Source organism: Papio anubis, chromosome 5, assembly GCF_008728515.1.
Source record: "Papio anubis isolate 15944 chromosome 5, Panubis1.0, whole genome shotgun sequence".
Taxonomy (NCBI): Eukaryota; Metazoa; Chordata; class Mammalia; order Primates; family Cercopithecidae; genus Papio; species Papio anubis.
The window spans coordinates 104,089,889-104,116,928 of record NC_044980.1 but is presented as its reverse complement, the minus strand read 5'-3'; the positions used below and the strand labels follow the sequence as shown (position 1 = coordinate 104,116,928).

Sequence of the window (27,040 nt, the reverse complement as noted above, 5' to 3'; positions counted from 1 at the left end):
TGCATGGCCAATTTGCTCATAATTTAGTTTCATTTTGTCTTAGATATTTTGTCTGGGACATAGTAAATTTGACAGAAAATTCATTTCAGAAGAGACCATAAGACAGAGTATAAGCTTTGGAGTCAGATAGATAATCAGGTAGTCCTGGGGTAAGGCACTTCCTGCCTGGATGAAATGGCCAGGTTACTGTTCTCCCCCAGCCTTTGTTTCCTAAGGTTAATAATACCTATTTAGCAGGTTATTGTGAGAATTGAGGACAATAAAAATAATATGCCCAGCTCATAGTACACACCTGTTAAATATCAGCTGCTCCTCCTGTATGCAATTTTGTGTACACAGTGGAAAAATATGTTAAATATGTTTTTATGTTTTATATAAATTATATAAAAGTATATCAAAAAAGTAATCAACAATGAATATATTCTTAAACTAATAAAACATTAACCTATAGCCCTAAAATAAAATGTATGGGAGATAATTAGGTGAAAGCAAATACACACACACATACACACACATATATATACAAATATAAAAGAACCAAGAATAAAACGAATAGTGACCATTTCCGGGTAATGGGATTGAAAGTCGTTTTCATAGTCAGGCTTTTGTTTATCTAACATTTTCAAAACTTCTATGCTCAAAAAGAATTTATTATAATTATTTAGATTTACATATGTAAATGTGTATTTATTTAAAATACATACAGTTGTATTCATATACTACATTATACATAAAATATATAACATCTAGAATATTTAGATTATATTTTTTAACATTTTCGTTTCAATTATATTCTATAATCTTTTTCAGTTTTCAGGCCATTGTCTCAAGTGGAACAGATAATTTCCAGATCATCTGTGTTCTTGGAAGGAAGGAACCTTTCAAGTTTTACAGGGCTGGGTTTTACCCAACTATTTGATGAAGAGAAGGCTTTAAGTCCTCTTTTTCTTGAACAATGAGGAAAGGAATAGGAAGCTAATATGCCCACTTTTTCATGCCTGCACACACAAACTGGTTTTTAAATATTCTGGTTGAATTCAATCAAAATGATTATTTTAAAACAATAATCTCTTCAGATTCAACGAGTGCTTTTCTAATTAAACCGAACTTCAAAATTTTGATTTGTTTTTCCAAACCCATTAAAAACATGCATGCAAACAGATTAAGGTGACCCCCCTCCCATAGGAAGTAGCTCAGAGGATTTGACAGAGATCCAGGATATGGTTCAGGGACCTGTGGGTGACAATCAGATCTGTCTTTTATGCTCCACGCCTTTCCTGGCTAATGGATCTAACCACAACATGATTTGATTACTGGTCATAGTCTCTGCAGAGGACTCTAAATCACATCTAGATTCTAGACCGTATGACATTACTGATAAATTACAGGAGAGCAAACCTCATCTCTGTTTGATGTGATAATACATCATCACAATAAGAAGGGATTTAAGCAGTGTCCAGAGGAAATATTTAATCTCCTCTAAGAATCAGGCACAACATATACCAAGCACCACTGAGAGTAAAGCAATGTGCTAGATATTGCGAGAAAACAGTAAAACAAAACAAATAAAACCAGATTCGCTTTCAGGACCTTCACTTGTCCTGTTTTTTTTTTTCATTACTTGTTTTCTCTGGATTTAAATAATTTCTTAACTGACACAAAATTACATCCTGTCACATTAAAAAGTAAGTGCTAAGATAAGGCTTATCCTGCCCAGGACATAGAACCTGCTCGATCTTACTGGCTGGTTCCCCACAATAAGAAAATCTCCAAAGACCAGCAAACGTTTAAAAGCTATTACAATTTAATTTCTGCCAAGAGAAAATGATGGCTCTGAACAAATATTAAAATCATTAACCCAAGAGTTAATAACCATTTAGTTATTTTAAAATATCTCTCAGTCAACATTTATTAAATTTCCACTTTGTGAAGAAGACACAAGATATGATTCCGAAGGAGGTTACAGTTTAACAGAACAGAAACAGACATAAATACATTTAAGAACACAAACAACAGAAACATACAAACAAGTAAAATAGTACCGAATTATAGTAAAGCCCCTCTTGTTAGCCAGAGGTTACTCCAGTGTTTTCCAAAATATATTCTGTCAAACACTAGTCCAGTGAGATAATCTGCAGGGGAACAAAAAGTCCTTGATCAAATACGTTTGAGAAATAGTTAAAAACCACAATGCCCTTGAGCACATTAAAGACTGGAAAAATCCTAGAGCAATCCTTAATCTACCATTTCTCAGATTCAACCTCGCAACACTTCTTTGGCCTTATAATTATTAATATCTGTGATAGTTAGTTTTATGTGTAAATTTTTCTGAACTATAGTAGCACATTATTCAATTAAATACTAGTCTTGATATTGCTATGAAGTCATTTTAGAAATACAGTTAACAGCTACAATTAGATGACATAAAAGTAGATTATCCTCCATTATCTGGGGAGGCCTTGTCCAATCAGTTGAAAGTCCTTAGGAGCAAAACTGAGGTTTACCTGAAGAAAGGGAAAGTCTACCTCAAAGCTATAGTATTAGTTCCTGCTCCAGACTTTTGATTGTGCTGGCCTGTCCTGCAGATTTCTGACTTGCTAGCCATCCCAGCTGCATAAGCCAATTCTTGAAAAAAGTAAGTATCATATTCATTTATTTATAAGTACACAATAATATTTATAAAATTAAATTTATCATCAATTTACAAATTTAAAACTATTCATAAATTTTATGAAATTTATCAATTTATAAATTTATGTATCTATAAGTATATACATATATTTATAAGTTCTATTTATGTTTATTATTTAAATTATCTATAAATTTCTTTATAAATTTATATAGTTATAAATATGAGATATAAAAAATAATTTATATTAATATAAATAGCAAATATTTAGAAATAAAAATAAATGATCAATGTGTGTGCATGTGTATGTATGTAATTTTCTAGGATATATTGTATTATTTTCTACATATATACACATATACTACATACATACACACATATATACATCAGTAGCAGCTGATATTTAACAGGTGTGTACTATGAGCTGGGCATAATATATATATATGTATTTTATTGGTTCTGTTTTTCTCTACTAAACTCTGATTGATAAAACATCCCGAGGAACTAATGTTTTCCATAACTTCTTCAGGAAACACAATAAATTCCCATCTTCTACAGCAATAAAATCCTATCTTCCACAGCACAGTATAACTATAATGAGATACCAGGAGCTGAATGCTAGAACCCCACTTAATTTAAGGGATATAATAAATATTACTGGTTGCTGCTCAGCATGTTTTCTAACAGCATGTACACACACTCACAAAAGTTGGGGTTGCCAAAGTCCTAAAAGTAGACCCAACTGACACAAACCAACAATTTTAACCTCATCCCCACTGTCTCTGATTTGTTTAGGTGCGGTGATAATCTGGGCCTAAGTCAATTAGTGTACAGACATCCCCCTGGTCAGGGTGGTGGATTCTGCTTCATTAAACAATAGGAGGAAGTAAAGGTCCTTACTGTCCCAGATGTTGATGGTTGGTTGCCAGTATGAGGACTCAAATGCTGCATTTTGCTACCATGAGGGAAGCTGGTATGAAGACAAAGCCAACATACCTGGGAGAGCAAAGCTAAAATAAATGCAGAAAAATAGATCTGTACCAAGTCAAACTGCATGTAAAACTGAATAAGCTCTGGACTTTAGTGACTTGAACCAATAAATCTATCCATTGGTTAAGATGATCTCAGCTAGGTTTCTTTTGGTGCTTCAGTACTTACTTATTAAATTACATTTGTACACAAAAGCATCCTAACTGATAAAAGGGAACACAGAAGCAGTAAAAACTGGGAATATAAGAATACAGAAAGCACTTCTTGGGGATAGACGGACTGGGCAGGGCAGTGGCGAAAGAAAACAGTGTGTTAAACGAATAGGTGAGCACAAGTTTTGTGCTTTCCAGCTATTCTGAGAATATGTACAAATACATTTATGTGAACAAACCTCAAACATCAGTGCTCCTTAAACATCTCAAGAATTCGATGAAAGCTATAGTGACTTGCTTCAGAAAAATGTGTCCACACATAAAATACAGCTTTCAATTTCAGAAGCTTCATATAGTCCCAAAACCTAGGCACAGGAAGATCTATGGATTAAAGTTAGAAATCCCTGCTCTATATGGTGGCTGGCAGAAAAATAATGTTAACATCAATGTTTTCTATAAATAGAGAAGAATAAAAATAGAAACATGCTTTGGCTGAACACAGGTTATACAAACTGCAGTCATTTGTGAGAACCATTTACTCCTGTGGCTGATAATTCTGTTCACAAGATTACGACATACACATCCAACAGTTTTGTGTAAGTTTTGTTTATATCAGAAACTTTGTCCATGAATGCATGGCATTCTATGGCACACACAGTAGTCATCTTATCACTTTTAAAAGTGGGCAAAGGATATGAACAGACATTTCTCAAAGGAAGACATTCATACAGCCAACAGACACATGAAAAAATGCTCATCATCACTGGCCATCAGAGAAATGCAAATCAAAACCACAATGAGATACCATCTCACAACAGTTAGAATGGCAATCATTAAAAAGTCAGGAAACAACAGGTGCTGGAGAGGATGTGGAGAAATAGGAACACTTTTACACTATTGGTGGGATTGTAAACTTGTTCAACCATTGTGGAAAACAGTATGGCGATTCCTCAAGGATCTAGAACTAGAAATACCATATGATCCAGCCATCCCATTACTGAGTATACACCCAAAGGGTTACAAATCATGCTGCTATAAAGACACGTGCACACGTATGTTTATTGCGGCACTATTCACAATAGCAAAGACTTGGAATCAACCCAAATGTCCATCAGTGACAGACTGGATTAAGAAAATGTGGCACATATACACCATGGAATACTATGCAGCCATAAAAAAGGATGAGTTCGTGTCCTTTGTAGGGACATGGATGCAGCTGGAAACCATCATTCTCAGCAAACTATCACAAGAACAGAAAACCAAACACCACATGTTCTCACTCATAGGTGGGAACTGAACAATGAGATCACTTGGACACAGGAAGGGGAACACATCACACCGGGGCCTATTGTGGGGAGGGGGGAAGGGGGAGGAATGGCACTGGGAGTTATACCTGATGTATGATGAGTTGATCGGTGCTGACGAGTTGATGGGTGCAGCACACCAACATGGCACATGTATACATATGTAACAGACCTGCACATTGTGCACATGTACCCTAGAACTTACAGTATAATAAAAAAGAAAAAGGTAATTGTGTTATCAACAAATTTACAGACAGTTAAGAGGTTTAAAATACTAGATCAGGGAATCAGTTGAAGAAGTCAAGTGAAACTCATTTGCTGCTATTTAATGGAATTATGAGAACAAAAATCAACTGAGGGGGTCAAAGTAGAGTTATTTGAGAGAAATATGAACATGGGAGTTGTAACTCATGTCAGAGAAAGCAGACCTAGAAAGGAAGAAAAGATATGGCAGAAACTGTATTAGTATCTACATTTTTCAGTACAAGCTTAGATATAGGCATGTGAATAAAAGAAATATGACACTGTTGCAATTTTCCCTTTTACCAATAATAAAAACTTCTGCTATTGTTATCAACAATAAATTAAAATAATTTTTCATATCAATGAAAGAAACTTAAAGCTTCATTTGACAGCCTATCACCATAGTCAGTGAAATTATGGACTGGGGTAAAGAAGAAAAGAGAAAAATATGTATTTAATGCAAATTGGGTGCTGCCAGTATTAATTGAAATTAAGAATAAATATCAAAGATATTTCTCTTGTAAATAACTTATGGAATCAGTATGTCCCCAACTGTAAAAAAGTAAAAAGTAAGCTTAGTCCTGTAACATGTGCAAGCCCCATAAAAGTACCACCTCCATGTGAGTTTTGCTAAATATTCTAGTAATATATTCATCAATCCATCAATATATTCATTATATTCATTTCTGCTAAATATTCTAGTAATATATTCATCAATCCATCTGCTCAAACATTCACTTTTCCCAGAGTTAGAAAGAGTTAGAAAGTTAGAAACAAAAAATGATTTATTTTATATTACATTATTTATTCATTTATTTTTATTTTATTTTTAATTTTTTGAGACAGAGTCCTGCTCTGTCACCAAGGCTAGAGCGTAGTGGCACGATCTCAGCTCACTGCGGCCTCCGCTTCCTGAGGTCAAGCAATTCTCCTGCCTCAGCCTCCTGAGTAGCTGGGACTACAGGCATGCACCACCATGCCCGGCTAATTTTTGTATTTTTAATAGAGACGGGGTTTCACCATGTTGGCCAAGATAGTTTTGATCTCCTGACCTCGTTATCCCCCCACCTCGGCCTCCCAAAGTGCTGAGATTACAGGCATGTGCCACTGCGCCAGGCCTATTTTATGTTATATTTTAATACAGGTCAGCTTTTAAAAGTGAGTGGGACACTAGCATACTTAACTAGTATCTTCAAAGAAGTATGACAATGAATACCTCAGCCCCAAATCACTCATAGACCAGAAGACAATGCAAACCAACATTAAGGCTAGAATTCTTAACTGTGATTCCAATACACCTGAGGATGAAGATTTTTTACAAGGTGAACACTCTCCAAAATGGGAAGGAAGATAAGTATAAAATATTACACAATGTTTAATAATTTTTGTTGCATTTCAATTTTTAAGACATATCCTCTGCAAAGAAAAAAAAATAGTAAGCAAAACATACACGGTAGAAAATAGTTCATATTTTAAAATCTAAATCTGTAATAGTTTCTTGGAGATACAAAATTTTGTATTCCGAAATAATTCAGGAAAGCTGTAGGAGGAATAGCTGGGAATGGTTTAAGCCCAGCTTTCTGCAAATGGCACTTGTGAAGAAAGGAAGTATGTCAGAGACAAAGTGCAGAAGACCAAGGTTCTGGTTCCATTTCTACTACCAACTAGCTTAGAAGGGCTGGAAAAAATGGGTGACTTCTCTGTGTTTCAGTTTCTTCATCTATATTTAAAAACAAAAACAAAAAAACAAATATAACACTGGACTGGTTGAATTTTAAAGTTCTATTCAGCTCTAAGTTCCTGAAAAATCTAAGTCAGAATCTTAAGAATGGTGAAGATGAATGCATGTTGCATTCATGCGGCTGTAGGCACAAGATACAATCACAATATCTTCAGTATTTTTTACATTATGAGGCTTGACATTCCCTAGCAGTGCCCCTTTGTAAACACAGGAAAGAACTGCTGGCTAGGAGACTCACAGAGATATTTGCCTGGATCCTTCCTCATCCTCTTAATAGGCTTCAAAAGGGTGCAAAAACAAACAGATAAAAACAAGAAGATATTGGCAGAGAGAGGAATAGGAGCCTTCCCCATTGTAGGGCTAGTAAAATTTCCAATTAACTCAGTCATGATAGAACCTATAACTCGCAGGCAGTAAACATTGTTTTTTAAATCTACCCTGTGTGACAAAGATTCTTTGCTTGACAAAACTTTAGTCAGGCTCCTGAGCCTTCTGCTACGCCCATCTGTGTGCTTCCTTGTAAAATACAGTTTTCATAAGAACCTTGCTAAGTCAATCTGGCAATAACCCACTACTCTCAATGTCTGATTACACTGAGAGTCTGAACAAGTTCCTCATCCTTCACTCTTCCCCAGGTGATGCCTGATCACCCTGGCTATCTTCAGGAAGAATCACAGGTTCCCTATATCACCGATGTTTCCTCTTAGTAATTTTCCATCCACTCTCCTTGTCCCTTCAACGGTCCTGAGTAAAATCTGCCTTATTGTGCTTTACTACATGTCATTGAATAATTTTTTAAACATCTGCCCAGAACTGTGGAGGTAAATGGGAACTAAAATGTCTTAGAGGAGCTCCCAATCCAGGTGTAGAGGCAGACAGGACCTCGCGGCAGTGCACTAAAAAGTAGAGGCAGAGCATCAGGCTGCCTGCATCTGAGCCAGGCAGGGCTTCCCAGGATGACACCTGCACCATCCTGATGTCAGAAAAGGTGTTTACAAAATAGGCAAGGTTGGGTGTAGAAAGAGGGGGCGTAGAGTGAGGGGATGCGGTTTGGGAACAGGCACCATGGAAGTGCTGCACAGGAACACGGGACAGCATGACACATCCTGGGTGAGGAAAAATAGCTGTAGGGCTGGAGCCCAGGTGAGAATGCAGGCATGGTGGGAGTAAGACAGGAAGCGCAAGAGTTGTTCTGAAAAGACCTGCTGTTCATGCAAAGGAGTTTCACATCCTGGATGGGATGGAAGATGTTAAAGGATTTTAGGCAGGGGAGTGACATAATGAAACTTGGCCTTAGAAAGGTCATCTTACAAGCAGATGGGATGCAATAAGATTAGAGACAAGATTTAAATACCAGTGCAATAACCCAGGAAAGAGTTCCAAATGATGTAAATGAAAAAGATCAGTTGCCCTGCAGAGGAGGGAATGGATTTAAAATATATTTCAGAGATACAAATCATACCCATTAACCTTTATTGAATGTGTGAAATATACTAGGCACTATGCCAAGGAACTTTATGATACACTGTTTCACTTAATCTTCATAACCTTATGAGATTATTATTATACCTTTCCAAGGCTCAGAAAGGATAAACGACTTGCCCAGGGTTATACGTGTATTAAGTGGAAGAATATGTCTTATTAGGGGAAGGGGGGAAGGAGAAATCCAGAACACCTCTGGATTCTGGAGCAAAGCAGATGAGGGTAACATGTACTGAGATGGGTTACACAAGCAGGACAGCACGTTTTCTTGTGGCTGTTATTTGGGGGTGAGTGGAAGATGGAGTTAGTTTTGAATAGCCTGCATCAAAGTTGCCTGTGTGGTCTTCCAGTGGAAAGTTCCAACAGACCATCTTAAATAAGGGCTGTTCCTGCCATGAATTATTCACCAACAAGACATACACAGAAATCAGTTATCGCCTAGAGCTGATCTACCTCTGTCAAGATGACACAAACCTGACTTCAGGCCCTCCCTTTAAGCCCTCGGCTCCAATGTGCTCCACTGTTAAGAGCAAGATTCCAGAGACAGCTTCTCCTATTAGATTCAAAGCTTCTCACTGGTTAGCACATTCCCATTTGCATGATTTACTGGCAGCAGTATATTTTTCACAAGACTTTTTAAAAATGACTTAAGACATTCAATCATTCTTTTATATATATAAGAATTTATCAGTTATGAAAGAATACCTCAGAAATATTCCTTACAGAATGATAAGCAATTTATGTAGATATTCCCCACTCTGGGCAGTGAAGCTTAACCCCCTTTTCCCCAAGGGTGAGCTAGACTTAATCACCAAGTTCCAAAGACTAGATAGAGTAAGAAAAGAGGTAAATAGAAACTGTAGACTGGAGAAACCTGGCAAGTGACAGAGGTTGACATCCATAGAGATGTCATATGACATTATGCAACATCTGATATTATGTCACAAGGAGGGCACTTCATTTTTGTGGTATTCTTCCCCAGTTAATCATGAGAAATGACAGACAAATCCAGACTGGGGACATAGGGGTAGGGGTGGGTATTCCACAGGATACTTGTCCGGTATTGCTCAAGACTTTCAAGGTAATGAAAAACAAGCAAAGACTAAGAAACTGAGCAAGGAAGACATGGTAACTAAATGCAATATAATTGCCTAGACTGGACCCTAGAAGAGAAAAAGGACATTAGTAGAAAAGCTGGTGAAATTCAAATAAAATCTGCAGTTCAGTTAATAGTAAAAAAAAAAAAAAGTCACAATTATTATTGCTCAAATAAAAATTTGCAGTGTGTGCATAGCTTTTATACTTAACTAGAGCCAAAGATTTTATCTTTTTTAATCTTTGCAATAATCCTGTGAAAAAAGGCACTAGTATTTTCATGCTACAGATGAGAAAATGGGGCTTGTTACAATTTAAAAGATTCATTAACAATAAACAACTACTAGGTATCAGAGTTGGAATGTATCTTTATACCACCATAGTTACCACTGGGGGTTCTATTAATATCTACTAAAGTCATAGGGTTATTTTATGTGGGCTGCAGCCCTGCTTTTGACTCTTAGCATTGCCCTACAGCCAAAACATTTCTGAAATCTTAGAACCAGAGAACAACCTGAAAGGCCGTGATATCTAATCATTTCTAATCCCTCCTCCTTTACCGAGAGGCATTCCAGAATGAATAACCCTTACCTAAATGACACTCAAGTAAGGTGTCTCTTAGGTCATCTAATTTCTATCCTTCCCCTTTTTTTTCTTAGTTATGAGTATCTCATTAACAGCTTTCTTCAAGGTTATTGTTTTCTTAAGTGCTGCAATGACATTCCTTCACCAGAAGAGACGGTAGTACAATTAAAAGCAGCTATTAAATAAATATAAGATGAAACTGGGAATCAAACTTTATTTTACAACTTAGGTATCGCATTAGAGAAACACATTTTTTAGGTATGGCTAATAGTGACATCATTTAAATATAAGTTTCTTCCATGTGATATACTGTTTTATCAGCATGCACAAACCAACAGACTGCTTTAAAATATTCCTTACTACTTATGGGGTTCTTTTTTAGATTGTTAAATGATTTCCATAACTCTATTCTTTATTTCTAAATCACAGGTAAGTTGCAGTGATTCTGGGTTTGGTTATTTAACTTCCCAGTGAAGAATGCAACATTCAGAATGAAAAATTAATCTATAAAGAACAGTTAAAGTTAGTGTAAATAAGACCTCAAAGCAACAACAAGATAAATATTTTCTAACACCCTTTTAGAAGAAAAAAAAAAACACTGAAAATTATACAGAAAGAACCATATGCAGCAGTTAAACTACCCCAACTTTCCTTTTGTCTGCAGATGTGGAAAATCTTATGGTTCTACTACATCTTCTTTTCAATACATGAAATACCAAAAAATAGTAGTCAAATATTTACAAATATTGCACAATGTACTACCCCTGGGTAAAGGGGAAGCTTAGATGCTCAGAAAGCTTACTCAGAAGCTGCAAGAAGCAGCAGAGAATTACTAAGGCCTCCTGCCAACACATTTCCAGAATTTTAGAATCTTATGACATTTTTGAGAAAGTGTGCTATCCAATCACCTACGATCCCTCCGCCTTTACAGACAGCTATTCCATAATTAATATCGATAATATCTAATGCTTACTGGACACTTACTATGTATAATGGATGCACTGACCTCATTTAATCATTATTATCTCTTCTTATGGGTGGAGAAGCTGAGGCTCATCGAAAATTTGTCTAAAGTGACACAGTTCATGAGTGGATGAACTGGGACTCTATTGCAGGTCTTTCTAAATCCAAAGCCTGTCCTTTTCATTTATCGTAATATTTAACAATCCCTGCAAATAAAAATCTCCTTTCTTGGATAACCTCATGTTCATGCAAAGTCATGAAGTAAATGTCCCCATTTCAGTGTTGTGTGTTAGCTATTCATTAATCTAAGAAACATGAATCTTATTCTTGGGAATTTACAATTTAAGATAGAAAACTGACAATAACAGCCAGAGAAAGCAACCTAGTGCTAAGGAAATACTGATAAGATTTAAAACAAAATCCAATAAAACCAAGCAAAACCTGAGTAAAACAGCCCTCAAATTAACTGTAAGCATCACAGGTTTTTCAAGGATTTGAGAATGTATTTGGAATAAGGTGAAAACATGGTCGAAGACCAGAGGAACACTGGGTTCCTAGTCCTGAGAGAGGTCCCCAAAGTGATCATGTGAGCTGTGCCAGAATGCAGATCCAAGTCCTGATGAAAACATATGATACTCAAGATGGGCCAAGTTTTATTTTTTAATAGCTGAGCTTCTAGTTGGCAACAAAAAATCCCATGCCAGCTGCTGAGGAAATAATGTACCAGGAGTTGGCAGGCATTGGCACTTGGAAAGCCAACAGGTACGGATGCACGGTGGGATACCAAGGTGCTAGTGCCTGGAAGGCAAGAGAGGAAGTGGGGATGCAACCACAGAAGAATTGTCCCAGTCTAGGGTCTGGCAAGGTGGAGGCATGCTAGGCAGCCCACCTCGTGTTAAAAAGAAAAAAAAAAAAAAAAAAAAAAAAAAACAACTCAGAGTCAGCTTCAGCCATCCTAGATAAAGCAAGTAAGGGGCTGTACTCTTTGTGAAGTGGGGTTCTGGCCTTCTTTCCCCAACATTTGGGAGAAAACACCGGGCATCTGGGAAAGAAGAGCAGATCGCTGCTCAAACTGCGAAGTCAGACAGGTGCCAAATGGAGAAAAAGGGTACAAGGGTATCTTTCTCTGCTCTGGCTGGTATAACAAAGTGCCACAGACTGGGTGGCTTAACTAAAAAAACATTTTTTTTTCACAGTTCTGAGAGCTGGAAGTCTGCAATTGGGTGCCAGTGTGGTCAGGTTCTGGTGAGAACTCTCTTCCAGGCTTGCAGATTATGACCTTCTTGCTGTGTCCTCCGTGGTCAGGGATGAGAGAGAGCAAGCGAGCAAGCAAGCTCTCAAGTCTCTTTTAATAAGAGCACTAATGCCTCGTCACCTCACCTCAACCTAATTCTCTGTCAAAGGCCCGTTTCCAAACCCCATTGTATTGGGAGTTAGGGTCTCAATGCATGCCTTTGGAGGAATAAACATTCATTCCATAAGATGGGGAGATACAAGGAAATGCAAGGTAGCTACGCTCTGGAGAGATGAAGGAAACAGGGAGAAATTAGGAGGGGACAGAGAAGTGCTCTGGGACTAGGGGTAACCGGACTCAGAAAACAAGAAGTAAAGCTGGTGAGGAATGGTCTGCCTTCTGTCCCTCAGCCCTGTGTCTGCCCCTCTGCCCTGTGTCTGCCCCTCCGCCCTGTATCTGCCCCTCTGCTTCCCACCCACAGTTTCCTTTCACCACACTCCCCTGGCCTCTGGTTGTCAAAAGAAAGATGGGAAGGTACATATTTCCAGAATAATTACTTTGACAGTGCATAAACATCAGGAACATAAAGTTAATAACCCTACTTGGAAGTTAAGTGCATTTCTTCTTGATCGAATAAATAAACATTTCAGTAGATGGCTTTTAAAAAAACATTCCCAAACAAAGATAGACATGGAACAGACTATTTATGCTCTTATCTCCTTCAAGACCCTCTCCTTAGGTCTTCCTTTCCCTCCTGTGGTCAAGGCAGGTGATATGTTACCCAACCATGTGGCAGGACATTGCTAATTGGTTACATAGCCACAAATAGGTCATAAGCCAAGCTTTCTAAAAAGAATGATTCTTTTCTAAAAGCAAAACTAGACGGGTGGAGAAAGCCAGGAAACACACTTTCTTCTAAATTTTGTCCTAGATATCTACAACTAGTGCTAGCATTTGTATGGTCTACAGCAGGAAGTACAAATGAGTGAATATAACAATAGGTACATTTTTTAAAGGTGATGTATTTAGAAAGCACAAAATGAGAGTAAAACTTATGTGGGAATCCTCCAACACACTTAGAAAGCCTTTCAGGCTGAGAACCCTACTTATTCCAAAAGCTGCTCTGTCTCCTGAACAACATAAAGAACTAAGGTGATCACCCAGAGAATTCAACTGGAAGAAAACACAGGTGCACATATGCTTGGGACTAGAAGGGATCTTAGAGGTAGACAATCTACTCACAGAAGGTGACAGTATTCCTGATCACTTAGAGATAGGGGCTCTTTAAAACAGAGATGACTGACAAAAGACCAGAGCTCCTTGGCTTCAAAAGGACTTTCAATTGTGGAAACCCCACTGGTGCAACCGATTTATTACTCAGCAAGTATGTAATGAGTGTTCACTATACACTAGGTACTGTGCTAAGATTCTGGGGACACAGCAGTGAACAAAGGGACAGAAACCAGACCCTCAAGAGCTTACATTCTAATGAGAGGGAGACAGGTACTAAACAAGTTATTTCAGTGTGCTAGTTTAGAAGGGGGTTCGTATAGCGAAAAACATCCTGAAGAAAGAGAGTTTTAAGTACTGCTGATTTTCTTGCACCTATTTGCCTAATTCCTCTGACATTTGCTCATTCACATAACGTTCCAGAACCACTTCAAGGGAGGCAAGCATTAGGCTGAGGGACGGGCCTAGTAGTAGGAATAAAAGAGGGATAAGATATGGGGTTCCTCTGCCCAATGAGCAGAGGTGGTGCAGACCACAAAGCATTCTGGTGGTGAAGACCACAAAGCATTCACCTGTAAGACCAAAAACCCCAATTCCTGGAGATGGGGAATTACAAAACGATATGAGAGTGGGGAAAGGACAGAAACCTTCTACCTGGGGTTGGATGACTGTCCTGGAGTGATTCACAGGAGAGGTACATTTCAGGCTAAGAGAGTTTCATGTGTAACACCACAGAGATATGAAGACCACTGAGGCGTCTGTGCAGCGAAGGCGGGTACAGCGGAAAGAGCACGGGTGCTGAAGTCTGACAAACCAGGGCTTGAGTCTCAGCTCTGCTCCTCTCCACCTGGCTGTGTGAACCTGGACAAGGTGCCTCACCATTCTGAGCCTCAGGCTCCTCCTTGTGAATTGGTGCTGGTGATAAACACCTGGTCGTATTCTTGAACTAACTAGCAACACACTTAGAGACAGCAGAATCACAGCAAGCTCCTAGTAAACATCCCATGATGGTAATTATGAAGAGAAGTGGTGGGGAAGGGGGCTGGCCTGGAAGTTGAGGTTGGATTGCTAACAAGGCTGTATAAACTGAACTAAGTAAGGTGTTTATCCTATCAATACACAAGTGGGAGTCATTATCTCCTGCCTCCCACCTTTTGGTGGCCTGTGTGGGGAATAATATTAAGTTTATGTGCTGGGTATGGAACTCAGTGTTTCCCATTTGTGATCTCATTTGCTTGTCACAGAAATGATGTGGGGAACACACTACCACAATCTTCGCTTTACAAACGAAGCTGAGTGAGGTGCAGGGCTTTATGCCTGAAGAGGCAGGGCCATCAAGTCACAATTGTGTCCTGCCTATTCCTGTCTTAGCCCCCGCCGTGCTCAGCAGACCTTCATCTGCACCAATCCAGCTGTCCAGAATGGCCTGCTTGGTGCTCCCGGCCTCAGAGCCCACCTCTGCCCTTAGATGTTGCTCCCCGAGGATCACTCCCCTCCACTACTTGGCTCAGGCCCGGACCAGCGCTCTGCTGCCCTTGCCTGGCCCAGGCCAGAACCTTAGGCCAACCACTTCCCCCAACAGCCCTTAGCTCAGCCCCAACATTCCATTTCTTCAGTAGGTCAGTATTTTAAAGAACTGCACTGGTTTTCTGGCGATCATCCTGAAAATTTCCTCAGGTCCTCACTTCATCGGTGTGTCACACATACATATGGCACACTCTGTTTATTAGGTTATTAGTTTGCCTGTAGTTACAAGTTGCACCCAGGAGAGCTCACGAGTTTATTTCATTGAACATTGTTATTAGCGTACCTGTTCACATTGAGGGGAAAAAGAGAGGAAGAGTCCAGGGTCCCTCAGGAGTCACTAAAACATTTTCACCCACAGAAGAACCTTTTAGAGGCCTATTAGAACTGAACACTCTGGGCCAGGCTGATTTATTGAATTATATATTTTGAATTTGGTCATATTTAATAGCATAGTCTTATTTTCTCAGTGGTTGCCCTGATGGACAGCTTTGAATAAAAATGACATATTTGAATGAAGAAGTAGCAGATATTAAAATCCAGGTAAAGACTAATCTTAGAGCAGTATTCACAACTAAGAACAACTTTTTGTGTCTGTTAGAGTCCTAAGTGGAAGGCAGCTGCTTATTAAGTTAAAGTAGTCATGAATTGTCCCTTCAAATCACTACAAGAAAGGCAGACCAAGTTAACAGTGCAACATTCTGAGCAATGAAAAGTAAAATGCAAGTGAAGGTCTCTATTAAACAGTCCATAACGACCTAAAAGAGGGAAACATCATTCAAATACTTCATTGTAGGTAACAAGACATGTGTGAGCATTATTACAGATCCGTTATCTTCTACACTTCTATGTTCCGGTTTATATTAGTCAAGTTCTGTCTACAGGCATGACATACATCGAAGAAAGTGCACTTTTAACAAAGCATGCTACTACAAACTTGTAAAGAAAACAGGTAAGAATGTGTCCTATCCATTATCTTTTTCAGACTGTATTCCAATCAGACGGTGGTCTCAAATCCAGCCTTCTTTATTTTTTTCTAAGAAATACTGGTACCTGGTGAATTTTTGAGCCATACCACCCTGAAACACGACTTAACAAGTAAGTGGTAACAACACATTTGCTGACAGGGTTAAGCTCAGCATCCTGGCACTAATGCCCACAACTCTTCAAGTACTGCCCACAAAACACTTTAGGTCAGTGCCTTTAGCTGCCTAAGCCAGCAGTTGGCAAAATTTGCTATGAAGTGCATTAATTATATTAAAATTGAGGTTCTTGCAAAGGAACCCTATTTCTCTACTCTTTTTCCCTCTCAACTCCATGACCACTCAACCTTTGTTGTTGAAGCCAAAGTTAAGTTCACCCTCTGCTAGATGTGCAAGCTGTTTTCCTTTACTCTCATTCTGTTTTCTTCTATGTGACTGTTTTGGTTACAATGGCAGTAAGTTCTTATCAAAACCGTCCATCAAGTAGTCTTGAGATGCATAACAGTTGCACGTATGTACCCACTTCCCCTTTCTGCACAAAGACACACCTTGCAATATGATTTTTTGTTTGCATTTTGATCTATATATTTGCTTTAAACTCACTTTTCATAAAGTAGAATGTTATTTAAATATAAAGAAGTTTATTCAGTAACCACTTATGACTACCATTCTTTGACCCAGTCATCATCCAATAAAATGTTTTTTGAACATATGCTCCCAAACTGTGTATACTAATGTACCTATTAATGGTATATATGTGTTACTTAACCAACATTAATGTGCTTTTTAAAACATCCAAACATAAAAATTAAAGACAAAAATTAAAAAAAGAAACCAAAATAGATTCTCTAATACTTTCTTCTAGCACCTCATTGTATTACACATCCCCTGGCTATAGGCATCCCACTTCACAGACCTCTGCTATAGTTGAAATATGAGTGGCTGATGTAACTTAACTCTATTCAAGATATAAAAAGGAATAATTTTAAGTTTTCAAAAGATTGCTTAAACAGGGTCCTCATTTAAATGACCTTAATTATCCACCTGAGACTAGCATATAGAAGGATTATTCAACACACAGCTAACATACTAGTAAATGGAAAAATTAATTGAACTTTACTATTTAGAGGTAAATCTTTCATCAGTAATTTCTTTAGCATATTATGGTCACTCTAAATATAACAGAGGAATTACCAATTTGAAACCTATTTAGTTATTATGCACAAAACAAATTACCCACCAATAAATAGTCTTTTGATATGAACACTGTTCATGGTATGGAAATTTAACTTTCACGCCCTTCAAATAAACGTTCTTCATTTTCACAAACATTATGTGAAGTAAACATCAGTCATATAATCAATATAAGACAAAAAGAAATAGGAGGAAGAAAGAGAGAAATGGAACTCGCCAACGTGTTAGGTAGGTAAGAACTGTAACTGTAGCAGCTTCAGTAGATTTTGATAAAAGATGAGTATGCATTTAAAGCTTGTGCCCACGTGGAAAACTAATATAAAGTTGACATTTTCAAAGTGAAAGAGAGACTAAAGGTAGTTCCCTGAATAAATTAAGATTTGATATCATTTTAACCTGAAATTCTCATGCAACTGAGGAGGAGCAGAAGTTTAGCCTGACTAGTCTAGGTTAGCAAACCACAGACCACACTTAGCAGCCACTTGAGTTTGTACAGTCTGCAGTCTAAAAACAAATTTTGCGTTTTTAAAAAATCCAAAGAAGAATACTATTTTGTGATGTGAAAATTATATGAAAGTCAAATTTTACTGTCATAAATGACATTTCACTGGAACACAGTAACATGCTATTTTCTGTATGTTGTCTATGCTTGCTTTCTCTCAACCATGTCAGAGGGTAGAGCTGCAACAGAGACTGAATGGCCTTCAAGCCTAAAATACTTACTGTTTCTTTGTACTCACTCTTTACCTGGTCTAGGTAACTGATCTAAGTCCAACATTTCTCCTTTATTACCTAGTCATAGGCTATGGGATGGTTTTTTCCTTTTAAAAAAAGAAATCAACCTCATCAGTTTTCTCTTATCTAGCCCCATGTTTGATCTGCATTATAGATAGTGGCAAATTCTGAGTCCTACAACCTCAGCCCAAGACCCAGCTGCTTCTATAGCTGACATTTTTCTCTCACAATGGTTACTTTATCTACAACTTGGTTTTCAAGTGACACAAGCCTACTCCTTTTTTTTTTTTAAAACAGGTTGTCTTTGGTCTGACATGAACTTACCCTGCTAACCTTATCTGCCATTGCAACGTTCATGCTTTATAAATTTTGCAAAACAAAAATGTATATCCTGAATTCTTCTGTCCTTTTTTTTGCCTCTTCTTAGAATGTACCATCTGCCTGACATGCTGTTTGCCAGTGCTCTACCTATTAAAATCCTGCCAAATTTCAAAGTCCTCCCCCATAAAGACACCCCAGTCCTCTCTGTCATAACTCTGTCATGAAGACGGCTATGGTTCTTAGATCTCTAATAACAGTTTTATTCATTTTACTTATACATTAATTTATCTTGTATTAGATTTATTGTTGGTGCCTTATTAGTAGTACCCTACATACTTGGAGGCCAAATATTGTTTTATTTATCATGCTCATTCATACTCTAGACCCTTACCCCACTACATGCATACTGTCAGCATACATCGTCTAGGTCAGAATTATTGAAAAGCTTAGACCTATAGACAAGAGGACTTTAGGTAGCACAAAGGCATGGAATTAAATAACGGGAATAAAAGAGAGAGAGAGAACATCCTTCTCTTTTCAATTACTTTTCAATCATTCTGATTATATCAAGACGAAAACCTCAATTTGTGCTGCTCTGGTTTTAACTCTCCTAATCTTTGATAATCTCTTTTTTTAACAAAGAAATCAATCCTCAGGGTTACAGCCTTCTGCATGTGGACATGTCTAGCTATAATTTACTAAAAATGCTATGTTTTCATTACAATTTATTTTTACAATTTATTTCTATTTATGGCATATACAATTTGCTTTGATTTATGGTTTTCAGTTTAGTGAAAATTGTATTCTTGGTAAATAAATTTAGGTTAACAAAATAAGGTAATTTAAATAAAAATATTAAGCAAATTATAAAGTGGAATACATATAAAACAGAAATCTTATATTATATAGAAATGGAAGAAACATTTGGTCGTAGCAGATACTCAGTAAAGCTAAATGAACATAATCCATCAACCTTGTTGTTGTTCACTAGCTACATAACTGAAAGAAAATGTGTAAAACACTAACTTCAAGACATGATTCTCAAGAGGGGAGATGGGACACATTTGACAATGTTTAGAGACAGTTTGGGTTGTAACAACTTATAAGGGTGTCACTACTGGCAGATGGTAGGTAGAGGCCAGGGACACTGTTAAACATCCTACAGTGCACAGGACAGCCCCCACAACAAGGAATTATCTGGGCCAGAATGTCTATAGTGCCTAGATTGAGAAACCCTAATCTGAGAGAAAAGAGGAAGGTCTATATGCATTACCCTTTACCCATCACTATGAATCACTGTCTCTCCAGACACTGTTCTTTTCTTTATTTGATCTTTACCACTGACAAGATAATGACTGAGGAAAATCTCTGGCAAACTGTATTCAAGGGTCCACATCCTTTATGTGCTAATACTATGCCATCAATATTTAGATCTAACTTTCTGATTAAACCGTTGGAGTAAGGAAATCTTCAGATAATCCTGTACTACAAATAGATTTTTAAAACTGAGGTAAAGATCAATATAATTTGAGTAAAACCTTGACTCTAGCTGCTATCAACTTCATGAAAAGTTCCTCTTTGTCCTGAATTACACGGTTCCTTGACTCAATTAAACATCATATTTTGCAGTATGAATTTGACCTTGAAATTTTAAAAAATCAATACTCTGTTTATTAGATATGTAGCTTTCCCAAAAGAGAGTTTTAAAAAACCCTCTACTTTTAAAAAAAAGACATGAAAAAAAGAAAAAAAAATTATTAACCTAAAATAATAACTAGTAGTTGAAACACTTCACTTGGCTAACACTACTTTGTTCTTAAATGTATTATTGCAAACACATAACCCACACATATATGTCTGAGGGTAAAGTGTTTACAAGAAAGTTCTTTGAAGCTATTTTGTGGTTAGTGTTCTTTTTCTCTCTCTTTCAAGTTCTCCAGAACAGTTTAGAAGCAGATGGCACCTGTGTCTTTTTTTTTTTTTTTTTCCCCAAAATCTGGAGTTATTTTTAACCTTGTGACAGTATTTAAACATGGAAAAGTAGTGTGTTCTTAAAGCAATGATGTTACCATAGTCTTCACTTGACTTTAAGGCTTTTTACAATGAGTATATTTCCAAATTTAGCATTTACTATGCATTAACTTTAGTGGATGGTATAGCTTGGAGGCATTTCATGCCTTTAAGTCCAACTTGATTTAACTTCTAATTCTGATACACCTGTGGTAAAGTGATAGTGAAGGTGAAACTGAATCCCTTTCATTTCAGAGCCACAAAACACTCTGCCAACAGAAAAGTGGCATTATTTTTAACAACAGCAAGCTACAGAGGTGGCAGCTATCAATACTCACACTGAAGAAAGAAAACCAATGCTGATTGAGATTAGGGTTCTTGTCAGGTAAGTTTTGGGGAGAAGAGAAACGGGTTACAGTATTCTCCTTATCCTACGGTCACTAGAATCAGTATCACTACCACATCAGGACCAAGATCTCAAAGAACAGGAAGTGGGTACACATGCTGCACCTGGCCCACTTCATTATCATTGATTCACCCCTTTAAAATCATTTGTTGAGCACCTGTTAAGTACTAAGTGCTGTGCTAGACACGAGCACGTAATAGTGAACAATCCAAACCCACAGACTCTGCCTTCCAGAAGCTTATAGTCAGTGTTCCTGGGAAGAGCCTATGAAGCCCTGGTTTTTATTCTCCCACTTGCAATCCCACCTTGCTCCTGAGTCAACCGCCTGAGGAAAGAATCAGAGGCACAGAGAACAAGACAGGTACGGCACAAGCATATTTTTAATTCCTAGTTAGATAAAAAACCTACCACCTGCCAAGAGCTGAAGCTTCTGAGTGCAGTGTGTGTAGCAAGAGATCAGAAGCCAGCAGTATACCTATCCAGGTAGGCTGTGGGGCCCTAAAGCATGGTGTCAGGGAAAAATCAAGGACCTAAGAAGCTCTAGCCACAAGAATGGTTTAGGAAATGGGTTGACCAAAAAAAAGGAGAATCTGTTTCTTCAGCAGCCATGCTGTGGACTGAATTGTGTCCCCTCAAAATTTACATGTTGAAGCCTTATTCCAAGCCCAATATGGATGGTATTTATAGGTGGGGCTTTTCGAAGGTAATTATGTTTAGTATGAGGTTATGCAGCTAAACCCCTCATCATAGGATGACCATGCTTGTAAGAAGAGGCACCAGAGAGCTTGGTTTCTTTCTCTCTTCCCCTCTCTTTCTCTTTTCCTCTCTGCCTTCTGATGACACAGCAAGAAGGCAGCCATCTGCAAAACAGAGAGTCCTAACTGAGGAAATGCATTGGCTGGGACCTTGATCTTGGACTTCCTAGCCTCCAGAGCTGTGAGAAATACATGTCTGTTGTTTAAGCCACCCAGTCTAAGACATCTTGTTATATCAACCAGAGCCAAGAGCACTACGACAAGCTAAGAGCATTGGCTGAAGCACTTCTCTTAGAAAATGCAAACTTTCATGTTTCCTTATAGAAAGCATTTGCTCACCATGCCCTGGAGCCAGAATATGCATCACCATGTAGAATATACCACTTCTCAGCCTCTGAGTTCCTTTCCAACACAGCCCCTGGCACTCTTAGCCAGTTCAGATTACTGTGTGCCCAGTAGACCTTGGGGAGACACCAGAGTTTTTCCAAAATGTTTGGAAGGGGAAAATCAATAATGACCTGGAGGCAAAGATAGGAGAATTTTTCTCTACAGTATTGTGCCAAAAGGTCACCCAATGTTGCCAATTGGTCTGCAGGGAATTTCTTTAAAAGACTCCCTCATAGCTTAATCTGTCACATACAGATTTATGGCCTAAAACAGCACTTTTCAAACTGAATCACAACCCATTAGTGGGATGTGAAATCACATGGGTTCAGCCAACTTTTTTAAATGAAATAGATGAAATCAAACAGCATATAATAGAAAATATTAAAGTGCATTGATGGTAATAAGAATAAACATTGTTTTATAAAATTGTCTCTGTTTTATACACACACACACACCCCTTACTATCGAAATTTATTTGGTTCCTAAACAATAATACATATAGCAAGGGATCCTATATAATTAGTTTGAGTTGACAAACAAATGTATTTAAAATTATAAAGGTATACACATAATTGTGTATACATAAATGTGTATATATAAATGTGACACAGAAATGTATTATTTAAAATTACATTGTAGGGGGGAGGAGTATATGCAAAGTCCCTAGCCTAAAGAAACTACAGTAAGTAGAATGGGAACCAAATTTAAAAAAAAAAAAAGGTTTCAAAATAGTTTAATACATTCTTCTCTTGTCCTAATTATCTTTCATTAGGTTTGGTTTCCTTGGATTTGTATGTCTGGGAATACATCTAGTTTTCTTATCAACTTTCTTTCCACATGGAACAACAGGGAGAAACTAAAGGTGGGACAACTGAAAACAGGACATGGGTTTGCATGCAGAGATGAAATCTGCACCACCGAACAGGCTGGGTCACTTCCTGTCATTCCATGTGCCAAACCACTGGGCGGGATCTGGACCAGAGGCAGCTCCCTTCTCCCTCAGAAAAGCCTTTAAAATGCCAGCTTCTCAAATCACTGGGCAAAAGACCAACTGCTCTCGAGGATCTGGAGCCCTTAATAGGATCATGGCCAATTCGTATTTTTAAGCAGAGTTGAATGTGTGTATGTGTCAAGATTTTTGTAAACTTTTTGACAAACTCTATGAACAAAACAGTGTCTTGAAATGTGATTTTAGGAAAATTACTTTGCCTGATACTTTTAATTAGCCCCTCTACCCTATACCCTCCCCATCAAAATTAAGTGATGACATCTGTCTTGGTGTCAACGGCTGCATGTGGATCAGTGCTGCCAGCACCTGCCTTTGCCAGCACTATTCAGGGGCTTCAGGTGGATATAGCCTTGGGAGTTTAGCTCACCTTGAGTTCCCAAACACATCCTCAGAATGTATCGCCCCAATGGTCACAGTCCAATCTTCTTGCAATCAGGAGTCACTACTTTACAACAGACAATTGTAATAGAGGAGCCAACAAGTCACTAATTCTGGTGGAGATTGTCTAGTTCCTAGAGCTAACCATAACAGCAACACCACAAGCACTGTTCTCTTAGCATATTAATGACATCTGCATTACTAATGAATTAGAGTCACATTGGCAGGCGGATTTGGCCCAAGGCTGAGAGTAAAGGGTTGAAACTGACGACCTGAGTTCAACTCGATCTCTAGTGTAGGAAGGAAGAAAACTTTAATTACTCAGCCAGTATCTATGATGATCATTCTGCTGCATTCTCTGGCTCTATCGATTCTTAATAATTATATCTGGAACAGTAGTTGCTTTACGTTTTAGGTTTACTTAAAAATTTCTGATAATGAAATACTTCTCAAAGTCTCAGCCAAACAGAGTAAGCATGCACCTCATGAATGCTGCCATCTACAGAGAACTTACCTAACAATACGCTTTACTGTTGACAAAGAGAGCCTAAGTAAGACATTTTAGCTTTGATTCTTCCTCAACATAGTTTAATTCTGTGATCTCTTACAGTAATCAAAAGACTAGATAACAGAGCGAGAATCTTAGCAATGTATAGACAGAGGGTCTCTGACAGGATGGGCTTAACTTACGATTTTTCGACTTTTATGATGGTGGAAAAGTGACACCATTCAGTAGAAACCATACTTCAAATTTTGATCTTTTCCTGAGCTAGCAATACGTGGTAGGATACTCTCTCTGATGCTGGGCAGCAGCCACCAGCCACAGCTCCCAGTTAACCACAGGAGGATAAACAACCGGAACTCTAGAGTGTTCCGTGTTGCCAGTGTTTTTTGAATATTGTGTTTTGTGTTTCATATCTCACCATGTCTACAAAATCCCATCTGTACGCAGTATTTAACAGTTACTATAAAATAGGCTTTATGTTAGATGATTTTGCCCGAATGTAGGTTAATATTAAGTGTTCCGAGCATGTTTCAGGTAGGCTAGGCTAAGCTACAATGTTTGTTAGCATAGGTGTAGTAAATGCACTTTCAATTTCAACTACAGTGTGCTTATTGGGACATAACACCTTCATAAATCGAGAAGTTTCTGTATAACTAATTAATATTTGTCCTCCAAAAATCTACTCCAACACGTAATTCTGAACTGAAAAATAAAAAACCCAAACTTCAAATTTCTTAGTTTTTTTCAATGCAGGCTACCATCTCATAGAGGTATGCAACTGGCAGTTTATTTTTTTCCCATTTCTCAAATTAAAGAGAATTTCTTGAGTTTCATGATGGTGAAGCTTATTCATAAAGACAAAGTGTGTGGGTAAGTCAGCCTATTTGAAGCATCTAGGGTTAATGTTACTCTGAAAACAGACGTGCTGCTGGGACAGTCCCTGCAGCAGCATCAGGCACTTCCTCTACTATACAGCAGTTTAGAAAACACCAAGTAAACAATTTTAAGTAGATCATCTCTTTACTCAGAGGTCTACATGGTTACACTGTCACGCATCATACAATTAGTAACAGGCAGGTTTTGGACCTTATAAAAATCGACATCATTGTCCTTTCATTTCCACCTACATATAGATCTTCAGATGAATACTGAAAAACTTGATCAAAAACGGACGTTTATGTATACATTATTCAGTGCTCAAATACTTCAAAACATTTTTAACAGTGACAAATTACCAAATTTTCATCAGAAGTTTGCCTATTTTACACATCTATATTCAATGAGCCTTCAATAGTAGTAGCAAATTGGGGGGAGAGTGGGCAGTGACCACTACATCTTCCCACTAAATACCAATATCCAGAATCCTGCTCTGAATCCTCCAGTGGCTTGAAAAAAATAAAAAGGCTATTAGCAAAACTATATCGAGCAAAAAGAGAATGGAAAATGAAATTGCAAAGAAGTAGTAAGTACAGAAGCTGCAACTTGTAAATCGTTGAAATTACATCTTCAGATTCCCTATACTAAAGAGCCTGGATCTAAAATAAGTGTTGAAAACGAATCTCCTTACCTATGGATAACAGGGAGAAAAGACGAAAAAAAGGAAGGGAAAGAAAACTATAATTTTCAATGGATACAAATACGAAAGCATATGGAATCATTCAGAAGGCCAAACTGCTACCTGTTTGGATCTTCAGAGGAGGGATAGGGGGCATACCTGCAATCCTAGGGAGATGGTCTGTTGCATATATAATTTAAATACATCATTCCAGCCCATGAAAGAAGAGAAGCAGCAGCATTCTCACTAATTACCACTGCCTGGATCCCATATGCTGCTTTCTCTTTTAAAGCCACACTAGTTCATTATTCTGCCTTCAACTCTCTTAAATGATTCATTTCTTCCTTCACTCCTGAGCAGACTCTGCAGGGAAGCTAGTATTTAAGTTTAATTTCTAGTGTCACTTGCTTTGGAGAGCTTGACGAGGGGAAGGAGGAAGAATCTAATTTAATAATTCTGTCTTGATTTGGAGGAGCACCCTCCGGCCCCCACCCCAAAAAATAACTAGACAAACAGGACCCTCTGGCAAGCTATAATCGTGAGCAAAGACATCAATTGGGAAAGCAGGGCCCACGTGCGGTGGGAGCTGTCACCCAAGGGAAGTGGCAGTCTGCGAGAAGGAGGGAGGGCTCATCCTACAGCTGCACCGGCCTAGGCGCACTGGTGGGGTGGGAAGCACTGGAGCCGCACCTGAATGAAGGTTAGCTCTCTCCCAGACACTAACTAGGCGGGGAGAAATCGAAGGGCACGGAGGCAGGCTCCTGCACTCTCGGAGCCGTCGCTGAGAAAGGGACAACCCTGAGTGCACGCCGCGGGCTTCCCCAGCTGGAGCCCGCGCCTTACCGTCCCAGCTCCGACTCCACCTCGAAGAAATCGCTCAGCGCATCCCTGTTGGAGCCGTCGATCCAGTAATCCGGGACGAGGCTCGCGGTCCCCGGGGCCGCACTGGCGGTGACCGAAGAGCAGGACGAGGCGGAGCAGGAGGGCACCGTGACTTTGAGCATCTTCGCAGCGGGACTCCGGAAGCCGCCGCCGCCGCCGCCGCTGCCCGAGCGAGAAGCCGGCCGCCAGCCGCCGCCTGCGAACGCAGGAGCGAGAGAGAGGCGGCGTCCTTCACGCGCGCACACGCCCACCGCCGCCGCCCGCGCTCTCAGGGACGGTGGGCGGGGAAGGGGGCGAGCAGCGGCGTGAGGGCGCGAGGGGGAACCCGGAGTCGCCGCCCGCCGGAGGGAGACGAGCGGCACAGCAGAGGAGAGAGGCTCCCTCCCCCTACCTAATTTCCTCCTCACCCGCCCTCCTCCCGCGCCAAGCCTTTCCCGCCGCCCTCCCTCTTTCCTTTCTCCCTCCCAGGCTGTGGCTGCCGCGGTGCCGGCTAGGGCGGCTCCGGATGCTGGAGCTTGGGGAAGGCACAAGGACCCGCGCATCATCCCACGCGCCCTGCCGCGGGGGCCGGAGCTGGAGGGAGACAGTGTGCAGCGGGACGCTGGCTATGGGATGGCGGGCGTCAGGCGCACCCTGGGAGCACCTGGGTCCGGGCGGCCCCGCCGGATAGCGAGAGAGGGACCTACGTGGTGGTGGCGCAACTCATCCCTCCTTGAGCGCGTCTCCGTGGCGAGTCCCTCCCACCTAG

At 39.2% G+C, this 27,040-nt stretch overlaps 1 protein-coding gene across 3 annotated transcripts in view; it reads right to left on the bottom strand.

The window, feature by feature from the left end:
* Window positions 1-26,804, bottom strand: part of CAMK4 (calcium/calmodulin dependent protein kinase IV) — a 256,916-nt gene extending 230,112 nt beyond the window's left edge. For 2 of the 3 annotated variants that reach the window (XM_021939590.2, XM_021939591.2), the window contains exon 1: window positions 26,254-26,804. In XM_021939590.2, the coding sequence (XP_021795282.2) occupies window positions 26,254-26,414 (161 nt within the window). In that variant the 5' untranslated portion in view covers window positions 26,415-26,804. The remainder of the gene's footprint in view (window positions 1-26,253) is intronic. The other variant, XM_017959764.3, reaches the window with a different exon arrangement.
* Window positions 26,805-27,040: the final 236 nt, after the last annotated feature.